This window comes from Abrus precatorius, unplaced genomic scaffold, assembly GCF_003935025.1.
Source record: "Abrus precatorius isolate BTA unplaced genomic scaffold, Abrus_2018 Scaffold10, whole genome shotgun sequence".
In the NCBI taxonomy this organism is placed as follows: domain Eukaryota; kingdom Viridiplantae; phylum Streptophyta; class Magnoliopsida; order Fabales; family Fabaceae; genus Abrus; species Abrus precatorius.
Window position 1 is genome coordinate 372,385 of NW_020874292.1, and position 13,268 is coordinate 385,652.

A 13,268-nucleotide genomic window follows, 5' to 3' on the forward strand; every position below is an offset into this window, starting at 1 on the left:
TAACGTTAAAATCGAATATTAAAATCGTATAATTCTTAAGTTTAGGGAAACACATGCATTTAACCAATATTAATACGAATATCACGATGACGACTTAGAAGACCTCTCCTTTCGAGACCCATAATCTGATTCCAAACGTTTAATACCCAAGTTTCAGAACATTCATCAGATACCATAATTTCCGATGGTGTTATATAATGTTTCATTTTTAAATTTAAGATATATATAATAAATAAATAATTACCTCATTAAGTTTATATCAATCAATCATTTTACTTTTTTATTTCTAAAAATTAGATTATATTTATTAAAAACTAAAAGAAATCCATCTTCAAAACTAAACTTCTAATCATACCGAAGAGTACCCTCCCCGAAGTCCTAAGAAAAAACGTCAATTTTCACATTCTAACCCATGGTCGTTTAGGATCGAACAAGAAAATTAGGTACTCGAATGTGTAAAGTTGAAGAGTAAACACCAATTTGATACATCAAATACAAAAATTTATACAATAGCTCACATTAATCACTAATGGGATAGTATTATACAAATATCAGCTGGTCCTAGTTCAACCTTCAAACTCAAATAAATAATTATTACGAAACTAAAGTGATGGTTTTGTGTTGCCTTTGAACCATCCTCCTGCCCAATATCTGGGAGGGTAACTTCCGAGTGTTTAGATAACCTCGTTCGGTTGGAACTTGTCTTAAGGGGAATTTTTAGATTTTTACATGGTTTGAGTATGAAACGTGAAATGTATGGTGGATTTTGCATTGGCAATTTTAGTGTGTAATCAACAAGTCCTACCATGTATAGATTTTGATAAGGCCCAAAAGTAGCGAGATGTAAACTTTTCAATTTTCATTAGGCGAATATGTTGTCAATAAAGTTAAAGCTTCAACATCACCCAGTCACCAATCTTGAATTCACATTATGTCTATGTTTATCAACTACTTGTTTCATTATGTGAGTGGTCTTTTGCAAATTACTTTTTTGCAGCGTTAGCTTCCTAGTTGTAAAGGCCATTAACAACATTCACAAAGCATTCTTGGAAAATGTAGGGAAGATAAATAAGAGATGGCTGACCATATGCCATTTCATGAGAAGTATGGCATGTGGCAGTGTGATAATTGATAACCATTTCTGCAACGGAAACCATTTCATCCAATCTTGTAGAGAATCTAAAACCATGCAGCAAAGGAACTATTCTAAACATTTGTTAAGAGCTTTACTCTAACCATCAATATTGAGGGTGGTAGGAAGAGGAAAGGCTCTGAGATACTCCTAACTATTGGAGAAAAGCATACTAAAATTTACATTTTTATATTCGGTCTTTATCACTAACAATATTGGTTGGTGTACTATGTAGTTTGAATACTTGACTTATAAAGATTTGGACAAGTTAAGAGACAGTTAAAAAGTAAGCCAAAGGGATAAAGTAGGCATATTTACTTATTTGATCAACAATAATTCAAACAGTGTCTTTATCGTTTGATTTTGGAGAACCTTAAACAAAATTCATAACCACACTTTATCGCACTCTCTAAGGTATTGGTAACGGCTATAAACCTGAACAAAATCATGGGCAACTGTTTCATATTTGTATCCAAGACATGCTTCACATGACTGGATAAATTTTTGAATAGCATTAAACAAGCATGCATGCTGAAATTTAAAAACTATTTAGCGGTCCCAAAAAACACTCTTACACAACAAAATGATAACTAAAACAGAAGTCTTCCGTGTAGAAGAATCTTACGATCAGAAAAAAGGTCTTTTTTCTTCATTTTTTCTTTCTTCAAAATTAGCATATGTCCAACAAGAACCCAAAGCAACAGAGTTTTTACCTTCTAGCAATAAGAACTATTACAATTGCTTGGACAAATGATGGAAAGACAATAAAAGAGCCACAACGACATTGCAACAGATTTGATAGGATCAAATAGTAGAATTCTGATGATGAATGAAGAGGTATCTGAGGAAGAAATGATGGACCTATGAATAAGATAGAAAAATCTCACAAAGTGGTGATGAAAAGATTCACCTACAATTAGTAAAAGACCCTCACAAAAAAGAAAAGTAAAGTTCCCACAAAAGAGAAAGTGTGCCCCAAACGACGGAAGTCATTGTCAGGTTTTCTTTTACTTTTAAACAATCCACCGAGTAATATAATTAGCGTGCATTGAAAATGTATACAATTCAAGTGAATGTCTACATTTTGTTTTGGGTTGAAAATAATATCTCGTGTGCTTTGCTAGTATTATTTGGGCCTCACTTCTTGCTGAAGGTAAAGCACTTTTGTTCAATTGTTATTGTCATTCATGCAAAATAAAAGCATACATTGAATTCCATTCAATAAATATGAAATCTGGCTGGGCAGAATAGTATAAGTGGGCTCTTCAAAAGTTCAAATTAGCTCCAAAATTCCAAATCTTCTACATGACTAAATTACAGGTTGGCTACATATACCACAATATTTGCCCCAAGTCATAAAATATAATTGTTAGCCTTTGATCAGTAAACCACATAACTCAACTCAACGAAATATGATTAAAACTATTTGCATATGAAGCGTGTACAATTTAGGCAATACAAAAGTACAGTTGCCCAACTTTCTTCTACAAAACAAAAACAACAACTACCCGCAAAAACAAAGTGAAAATTCTTGCTTAACATTATGTATATAAGAATAACATCAAAACTTTGAACACTATTGCTTGGGCAACAAGACCCGCAACAACCAGTTCAGTATTCCTGCAGCAAAACTTCGTGATGACGTATGAAGATGTCATCCAACTCGCAAGCTTTACAGAAGTGGGATGGCAGACACACAAGTGAGAAGCTGGCACTTTTAACTGTTAACTTACCTACAGAGATAAATCAAGGAAAACACAGTCAGCACACAGGAAATCACATGAGCCATAACATTTGCACCCTCTCATACAAAGTGAGAAACGAGACAAAATGATAATATCACTTTGGGGCATTAATTGAAATTTAGTTTGTTTTCATTCATGGAAGAACTAGGCCGGTTCACTATTAAAATGATATCATCCCTATCTTAGTCAACTATATAATGTGAGCATGAACACATTACAGGTCAGCTGTTTACAAGCCTAAATATATTAACTATACTATACCAATACATTAACAGTGTGTTTGGATAAGATATTTAGAGTCTCTAGTTTCTTAATGATGTCTGTCATTGTGTGTGAAGAAAGGGGTAGGTTCTTATGGACTCTACTTAGACATAAGAAAAATTAAATATTAACACTAATGAAATAAAACGATCTAATTGTATTTAAGCTGAAAGCATGAATGTTGAGGCCTATATAGGTTTAAGGCTTTAAGCTGTTTGTTTCCCTTCTAATTTGTCTTGTTAATTTAACATGCTTAGCATTGATTAGCAGAATATTGTTTGTGATTCTGAAATAAAAACCTGCGTCAAAAGTTGACATTAGAGAATATGTCAAACTCTCACCGAAAAATATCCAATCATAAATGCTCTAAATTTTTGGAATATCAAACCAATTCTTAAATATACTCCTAGTATATGATGAAGATAGTATTGTACAAAACACGAATGGCCTGTCAACCTTTTGAAGTGGAATTCTGATAAATACCATCAGAACTCAACTCAGAACAAATAGCAAGAAAGATGTATACATTAATAATAGATTAACAGCACAACACAGAACAGAAGGCAAGAATAAAAGGAAAATAATAATTTCTGTGTTTTTTCTTTTCCTTTTCTTTGTAATATTGCAAACATATTGCTTAGTTTGATAATTAACAAGTGATTTTTCTATAGTTGCCATAAGACAAACCCCTCCAAATGAGCAAGCTTGCCATTGTTTTCTGTTTTCTACCTTTCTCCTGCAAAGTGCAAACTGGATTTTCTTGGATTACTCCCAATCTGATTTTTTGCTCTCTGGTAAAAGCTTGAAGCCAGATCAAGTGTCCAAGATAGATTGGAGCATGTCACTCTTCCTCAGATTCTTTCTAGTTTGGATTCTATCTATCAGGACCATGTATTAATAATGTATACTAATAGTTCTAAGTACAGCATGAGACCGTACCAGAATGGCAGGACAGCGCTGCCTAATGGACACTATTAACTACTATGTATTGATCTACTTTTGCCTTCAACAGAAAGCCACGTCTTATATTATAAGAATATTTGTAACAACCAATGTTTCCCTTGTATCGTTAACTTACATAAGATGAATGGAAGAAGGACCGGATACAGCAGCAGCTCTCTGTGCCCGATGTGCTTCACATCTATAAAGCCCTTTTGTTTCTTTTTTAATGCGACGAGCTTCACGTCGTTCCTCCTTTACAGCAGCCTACAAAACAAAGCCAAACATAAACATGGGTATTATTCTTAGGGAAACCACAGCTGGTAAGTCTCAGTAAGATGTTGACAATGACTGACTGTATAAATGAAGCATCATAGAGTCAAATTTATAATACAGATACCTTCCGTTCTTTCTTCTCCTCTTTTGACTCTAGCCCATGTTGTTTTCTCTTGTACTGTTCACTACTTGCAGTGTTTGGGCCTTTAACCTTCTCAGTGGCAGGCTTCCTACCACCAGGCAAGAAGTCTACAGGGAGTTTCTCTTTTCCTCTAAGGGATATTATTTGACCTGAGGAACTCAAGGCTGCAGTCACAGTTTCAGCCAGCTTCTTTTTCCTAGTTATTCCAGGTGTTTCAATCTTTCCAGGGTGGTTATCTAAATTTGAGTAGGTAGAAACAATAGTCTCACAATCCCAAACTTCTGAATCATCACTACTTTCTTCTACCAGTACAACGTCCTTGTCTTCATCTTCATACCCCTCAGCATATTCCTTGCAACGACGAATCACATCAGCCACAGAGTCCTCTTGCTCCTCATTTGGGGCCTCTTTATTCTTCAATAAATCTGCAGGAACCTTATAATTGCCATCATCAAGCTCTAGATCATCCATCACATGGTTGTTAAGAGAAAGTTTGAGCTTCTCAGCAAGGGACTCATCTTCATCAGCTTGATAATTTTCATAATAATCACCACCATCATCATAGTCATAGTCACTTCCATATTCTTGGCGTTCAAGCTACAACAGAAATATACCGAGAATAAGAATCGGAAAGGTAAAAAAGTTCAGAGGCAGTCAATAAAGGCAGTATACTTGCAATTACAATAAGGGATGGAAATTGGCAAAGATGTCCTCCTCAGATACCAGTAACAAAGAGGCTCAAATCATACTTCATTAGAAAAGATAATTTGTAAAGAGAAAGCATTAAAGAATAAAAAAAAATATAGACTGAAAAAATATTATGAATGATATCAAAACTCACCAAATCAAATTGCTCATCCAACAAACGACGAGCTCTTGGCTTGTCAACAGCAGAGTCCACTCCTGTTACACCATTTGTTTCCCCATCCAATGGTCCATCATCAACTGCAACCCTGGAATGAGCAGAAACTTGCAGTACTTGTGCATTGTTTATCACAGGTTCCTCAGCATAATTCATTCCATTGGACCTAAGATCCTTCTTCTCCCCATCATCTTCACCTTCATGGAGGTTGGCCTGGACAACAAAATCTTCTTCCAAATCTTCTACATCAGAGCCAAACCGTGACAAATCACTATCATCAAGCAACGCTTCGACTTCAGGATCAACTGCTTTCTGAACCCTTATGGTAGTAGTCTTGGACGCAACACTGTATATTGTGTTCTCCTCAGGCTCTCCCCCTGCCTCCAAAATTTGCAATCTCGAAGCATCGTATGCCTATACTCGCCAACATAAAACTCAATTAGTACATATTTCAACGCACAACAAAATTATTTATTCATTTTTATAAAAGAGAATCAATATATCCCCCTTTAGATTCATGCACAATCTGGACCAAGAAGAAATTAATGCATAATAATTAATTTCATTGGCCTCACAATTAAAACACCAAAACGGTTCGCTCCCAAACTCATAAGAGTAAAAAGGAAAAAAATACTATGGCTGACAATTTCATCCATAACTTTCTATTATTATTTGACACTCTTAAACATCAGAAACGAAACTCGAAAACACTGTTCAATTAAAATGCACGCAAAACAAACAGAAGAAACAGATTCAAATGGAAGAAAACCAACAAACTTCAGTTTCAAAAAGGAGCACCTTAACATCACGTGGAAGGTGGTGAAGCTTGAACTTAGGGTTGTGAAAGAAAGAAGAACCAGCGCCAGTATTCTTGATTTCTCTCAAGTGGCTCAAGTAGTTATAACCATCATCTGGAAACCCCATCTCCAGAATCTCCCTCCTCACCTCCTCCGGCAAGGGACCGCCACTAATTCCGACATCGTCGTCGTCATTATCGGCATCGTCGAAAACGGCGTCGTCGACGGCGGCGAAGGAAACGGGGTTGTTGTCGACACGGACGAAGACGCGGTCGGAGAGGGAGAAGGAAGGATCGGAGGAGTCGCGAGCGATGAGTTGGAAGGTAACAGAGTTCTTCTTATCGATGAACTTCTTCTTCTTCCCTCCCATTATGGCTGTGTGTGTGTGCCTTTCAAGTGTTCGATGAAATGAGAGAGGCGACACTATCGAAACAGTGTTTCGCGTTTTGCTTGGCGTGGCTTTGCGGCAGTACTGTGTTCTGCTTATGAACGAACAAAAACCCTAATACTATACTTTTATAACCCAACATTAAATTTTATCAGTTCAGATTTTTCGTGATAAGAAACAGAAAAACAAATTATATTTTTTAAATTTTCTGTTTTACGTAAGTTGAGATGAAAACTGAAAAATAAACAAAAATATAATAATCGGTAACTGTCTGTGTTTTTCTTTTCAATTTTTTTAAGGGAATGCGTTTTTATTATTACTAGTAATTTTTCTGTAAATTACACGTATATTATTAATTAAAATAAAGTTTAATAGATAAATAAATAATTAAAAATATGACTACACTAAATTTAATAAATGATAAAATTAAAAAATATATGATATAATTATTAATAATAAATATTATGTTTTATTTAATAAATTAAATAAAAAAATTTAAAATTAAAAAATAAATATTAATGTAGAAAAATTCACTTAGCGAAATAAAAGAATTATAATTTTTAAATGGGTTATTATTTTTTAAAAACTGGATAAATTTTATAAAAGATTAATTATATTTTTTTGTCTCTGCAATTTTAGTTTTCTTATTTTTAATAGCTCACATTTAGTCTTTTTAATTTTTTAAGATGCTCAAATTCAGTTTTTTATTCTAAAATTTTATCTAATAATTAGTAAAAATATAATAAAAATACAATATTTTATTGATTTATTTAATAATAAATAATATATATATATATAATAAAATAAAATTCTTAATATTAGGTGAATAACTTAATTTAAATATTTGTAAAAATAAAAAGAATAAATGTGAATAAATGAAACTAAAGAAACCAAAACTGAATGTACGTTGAAATCTAGAGACTAAAAAGTGTAATATAAGCTTTTTAAAAAATTTAAAAAGTAAATATTTTAATTATTAATAACAAATATTTTATTACATAAAAACATATAAATTTAAAATTTTAGTTATTACTAAATTAAAAATTAAATGTGTAAAATAGAATAATTCATTTAATATAATAAGAAAACTAATCATAAAAATGCTTGCATTTTTAATACTATTGCTAAGAATGAATTCTCACAATTTATGTATAGATATTAATTTTTAAAATTTCTTTATATTTTAACTTTTTGCAAAATAAAAACAAACAAAAACACATGTATAAATATTGAAAAGAAAAAAAATAAAAATAATGTATTATTTTGGCAATTATAATGAATATATTTTTTGAAAACTTTTAAAAATAAATTTTTTTCTATTTTTATTAAAAAATTCTTAGTTTATGATTGTCTTGTTTTTTTCAATCTTTTACTTTGGTACGGTTATAATTTAATCTCAAATATTATTTATGTGAAAATTTAGTCTCCTTTTATTCTATTTAGTTATATCAGTTCTCGTAACTTTTTAATTGTTAAAATAAAGTTTTTCATTCTACAATTTTATTTAATAAGCAACAAAAATATAATAGATGTGTAAAATGACATTATTTGAATAGAGAAAGTATATATAATATTTGAATAAAAACTTATTTTTAAAAATTCATTTTAGTTTTAAATATTTATATATGTTTTAATAATACTTATTTTTACAAAAAAATATTAGTTATTGAATTGAATGTAAGGTGGAAAAGTCGATTTTAATAATTAAAAGTCATTCTTTTGAGATTATGAAAAATTCTTATAATTTATTTATTTTTCTTTTTTACATAAATAGTTTTGAGTGAATTTTCAAAGTTAGAAATAATGCTTTAAGAAGAAAATTATGTTATCTACTAACAATGTGGGACTAACAATTCTCCCACTTGAAGATTATGATTAAGCTAATCATATCTTCACACACATTACTAATATATATATTACAATTACATGTTGCTTATATTCCTAATAGGCCATACAAGGATTGACACCATGTAAATTTGTCATTATTCACTGGCTTTGTCATTATGTCTGCTATGTTATCTTTGGTATGAATCTTTTGCATATCCACTCTACCTTCCTCTACTACTTCACGAACAAAATGGTATTGTATACCTATGTGCTTTGTTCTAGAATGAAAAGCTGGATTCTTTGCAATATGCAAAGCACTTTGACTGTCACAATACACAGTAATAGTCTGCTGTTTGTGCCCAAGTTCCTCCAATAGCCTTTGAATCCAGATTGCTTCCTTGCATGCCTCAGTAGCTGCCATGTATTCAGCTTCTGTAGTAGACAAAGCCACAACAGTCTGTAACTTAGATAACCAGCTTACTGCCCCTCCAGCAAGTGTAAACACATAACCAGTAGTAGATTTTCTTTTATCCAGATCTCCTGCAAAATCTGAATCAACATAGCCTTTCACAATAAATTCTGATCCTTCAAAACATAATGCAACATTAGAGGTTCCTTTTATGTATCTAAGGATCCTCTTTACAACATTCCAATGCTCTCTACCAGGATCTGTCATGTACCTACTGACGACTCTCACTGCTTGTGCAATGTCTACTCTAGTACAAATCATGGCATACATAAGGCTTCCCACCGCTGATGCATACGGTACTCGAGACATTTCCATCCTCTCTGCTTCATTGCTAGGACACATACTTGAGGATAATTTATAACTGACAAGAAGTGGGGTAGAGATTGGCTCACAGTCTTGCATATTGAAGCGCCGCAAGACTTTACGAAGATAATTCTTTTGGGAGAGCCAAATCTTCCTATCTTTTCTGTCTCGGTGTATTTGCATCCCTAAAATCTTGTTTGCTGGTCCCAAGTCCTTCATATCAAATTCCCTAACTAATTGTGCCTTCAATTCTTGGATTCGATCTTTGCTAGGGCCTACCACCAGCATGTCATCCACATACAACAACAAAATGATGAAATCATTATCACCAAACCTCTTATAATACGTACAATGGTCTGAACTCAGTCTGTTGTATTTAAGGCTAACAATGAAGGAATCAAATCTCTTGTACCAACACCTTGGCGCCTGTTTTAAACCGTACAGAGATTTGGTCAACCTGCAAACCAAGTCTTCCTTTCCTTGTTCTTCAAAACCTTCTGGTTGGAGCATATATATTTCCTCTTCAAGTTCACCATGAAGAAAAGCAGTCTTTACATCTAATTGTTCAAGATGTAAATCAAACGTAGCACACATAGCCAACACTATTCTGATAGTGGTAAGTCTAACCACTGGAGAAAATATTTCATTGAAATCAATGCCTTCTTTCTGAGCAAATTCTTTAATCACCAGTCTTGCACGATATCGCTCCACTTGATCATTGCCATCACGTTTAATCTTATAAACCCATTTGTTTCCAATGGCTTTTCGACCTTCTGGAAGTGTTACAAGTTTCCATGTCTTGTTTCTATGTAAGGCTTTCATTTCTTCCTGCATTACTGCCATCCACAGAGAAGCATCTGAACTGCTCACAACCTCTTGAAAGGTTGATGGTTCTCCTTCATCTGTTAGAAGACAATATGCATCGTGACTTGCCATCACATAGTCTGAGTGCCAAGATGGTCTCCTTATCTCACGTCTTGTTTGTTGAGTTTCTCTATCATTGGCATCATTTGGTTCTTGTTCTCTGTGCTCTTGTTCTGCTTTAGAGTTATCATCTTCATTAGCCTTCCTTTCTATCACTACTAAAGTAGTGTCTTTGGTAGTACTGTCATCTTTCTGCTCCTTTTACAGTTCATTTTCTGCAAAGACTACACCTCTGCTAACAACAACCTTGTGGGCAGTAGGATCCCACAAGCGATACCCCTTAACATTGTCAGCATAACCCAAGAATATACATTTCCTGGATTTTGGATTCAGTTTTGTTCTTTCTTGGGAATTGTACATTACGTACACAGGACATCCAAACACATGTAATGAAGAATAATTAGGTGGCTTTCCATTCCATATCTCCATTGGTGTCTTTAAACCAATTGTTGTTGATGGTGATCGGTTTATTACATAACAGACAGTTTTCACTGCTTCTGCCCAGAAAGATTTAGCCACTCCTGCTGTTCTTAGCATAGCTCTTGTTCTTTCTAGAAGAGTTCTGTTCATCCGCTCTGCTATACCATTCTGCTGAGGTGTATAAGGCACTGTGAATTGCCTTGAAATACGCTCTTGCTTGCAAAATGCCAGAAAATCACCATCTACATATTCTCCTCCATTATCTGTCCTTAAGCACTTAATTCTTTTCCCAGTTTTAAGTTCTACTAGTGCTTTAAATTCCTTGAACACTGAAAACACATCTGACTTCTTCTTGATTGGGTACACCCATAATCTCCTTGAGTGATCATCAATGAATGATACAAAATATTTTGCTCCTCCAATAGATACTTCCGGTGATTCCCATACATCAGAATGAATCAAGTCCAGTATGTGTCTGCTTCTTGTAGTCACGTTGCCAAACTTCAATCTATGCTGCTTACTTGTCACACAGTGCTCACAAAATGGTAAGGTTACCATTTTGAGTCCAGGCAAGAGATTACGTTCTGCTAGAATTTTCAGGCCTCGTTCTAACATATGACCAAGTCTACGATGCCACATCATTGTTTCTTCTTCTTGACTAATTGCAACTGATGCATCTGCTTCTTTCAATGTATCTCCCAAAAGCATGTATAAATTGGTTGTGATCTTTTCTGCTTTCATCACCACCAAGTTGCCTTTAACCACTTTCAAAATTCCACCTGCAATGTGGATCTTGCAATTAAGGTCATCCAATTGCCCAACGGACAATAAATTATTTTTCAAGCCCTTCACATGTCGTACCCCTTGAATTGTTCGAACAGTACCATCATGCATTTTCAATTTGACAGTACCAATTTCAGCAATTTCTAGGGCATGATCATTTCCCATGAACACGGATCCTCCCGAGATAGGTTCATAATTGTAAAATCAGTCTCGACATGGAGTCATGTGTCAGGTTGCACCTGAATCCAATATCCAACATTCATGAAGTTGTCTTCCACCTCTAGATTTTACTGCTTCACTATATAAGATTTTACCATCATCTGAGATACTTGCAACACAACCTTGAGAGGTTGATGCTTCAATATTCTTCCCTCCTCCACTCTTCTTGTTCCAACAATCTTTCTTCACGTGCCCTCTCTTGCCACAGTTGTAGCATTTGAGGTTCTTCCTTCTCTGAGATTTTGATCTACCATGATTCTGGCTCCCACTAGAACCACGTTCCATTGATCTTCCTTTCATCATCGTCAATGCTTCTGCCTGTTTAGAATTTTCAAGTCTATCTTCTTTATTCTTTCGCCTGGATTCTTCTTCAAGAACTGCTCCAACAACATCATCAAAGGATAGACGACCGATAATGTTGTTGTTTGTTATATTGATGATGAGTTGATCATATGAATCTGGTAAACTCTAGAGTAGAAGCTCCGCACGTTCATTTTCTACTATGTTGAAATCTGCGGCTGTAAGCTGAGCAAACAGCGTATTCAGATTGTTGATGTGGTCCGTTACTGATGTGGACTCACTCATTCAAAGAGTGTAGAGTTTCCTCTTCAAGAATATTCTGGTGCGAAGTGACTTGACCTCGTACAACTTGATCAGTGTGTCCCAAATCTCCTTTGCAGTCTTCTTCTCTGCAACACTGGATAACACTGAATCTGCCAATGCTAAGTGCAAATTGGCAACAACATTGTTATCCATTTCTCCCCATTTTTCTTCTAAAATATCTGCAGGTCTGCCTTCAATTGCATCAAGACAATTATCTTTCCTCAAAATTGCTCTTATCTTTAATTTCCACAAGGAGAAATTACTCTCATGAAATTTCTATATCTCATATTTTGCTGCCATAATTTCTCTCTTAATTATACCGACTTATGTAACTTTCACTGTGAATAGTACTACCTACTGAAACAATAATAATGGTAGACTGTGAATAAGTACACACTATATATGCACTTTTACACTACCAAAATTATATACCCAGTAACAAGAATAATTTTTTTCTGATATAGCAGATCAGACAATACTGCAACCACAGAGCATACTAAGAATTTTCTCTAGCACTATACCAATGTACACTACATCGAAATAATATAAACAACATAGTGGCTCTGATACCACTGTTAAGACCAGAATACCAGTATAATAACACACTAACTAAAATAAAAATGAGAAAAATAAGAGTTAAAAGAGAAACAATACTTATAAAAAAAAATATTTTCTGGAAGAAAAAATATTACACCACTCCTCACTCTAAAATTTGCTCCTCAAAATAGGAGACTACTACTACCAAGTACAAGCTCAGTGTAATACAAAATTAGTGGGGGAGAAGATTTTTTGGAATGATTGTTATGGGGACCATAAGCCTATATTTATAAGGAAGAGGGGTCCTCCCAATTGAAACTCCCACCGATGTGGGACTAACACAAAACTCTTGTAACAAGTTACGAGTACAGGAGCTGCAAAGAAGTCACTTGAGCGAGTGTGGCAAGATCATTCAAAGTAGAAAGCAGTAATGCAAAAGAGTAGTTTTGGTAGACAATCTTTCAGGACAAGATATAGTCACAGGTCAGTCAGGGGATCATTATGGACCTGTCATTCTCAGAAAAATTTTAATGCTACTTTCATTCCTTGTTCTACTTGTAACAAGTTCCACTCAAGGACTTGCTTGAGTGGCACTAGAGCTTGTTATTAGTGTGGGTTAATAAACTACTTGAAGAGATATT

At 34.2% G+C, this 13,268-nt stretch overlaps 1 protein-coding gene across 1 annotated transcript; it reads right to left on the bottom strand.

Annotated features, from left to right (window-relative positions):
• Positions 1 to 2,337: 2,337 nt before the first annotated feature.
• LOC113845883 (protein LTV1 homolog) lies at positions 2,338 to 6,639 on the bottom strand. Its single transcript, XM_027473556.1, has 5 exons — positions 6,156 to 6,639; positions 5,337 to 5,771; positions 4,478 to 5,092; positions 4,217 to 4,344; positions 2,338 to 2,865 (listed from the first exon to the last, which is right to left on the bottom strand). Exons 1-5 carry the CDS (start codon positions 6,522 to 6,524, stop codon positions 2,862 to 2,864), a joined length of 1,551 nt encoding a protein of 516 aa, XP_027329357.1. The 5' UTR covers positions 6,525 to 6,639; the 3' UTR covers positions 2,338 to 2,861.
• Between the last annotated feature and the right edge of the window lie 6,629 nt (positions 6,640 to 13,268).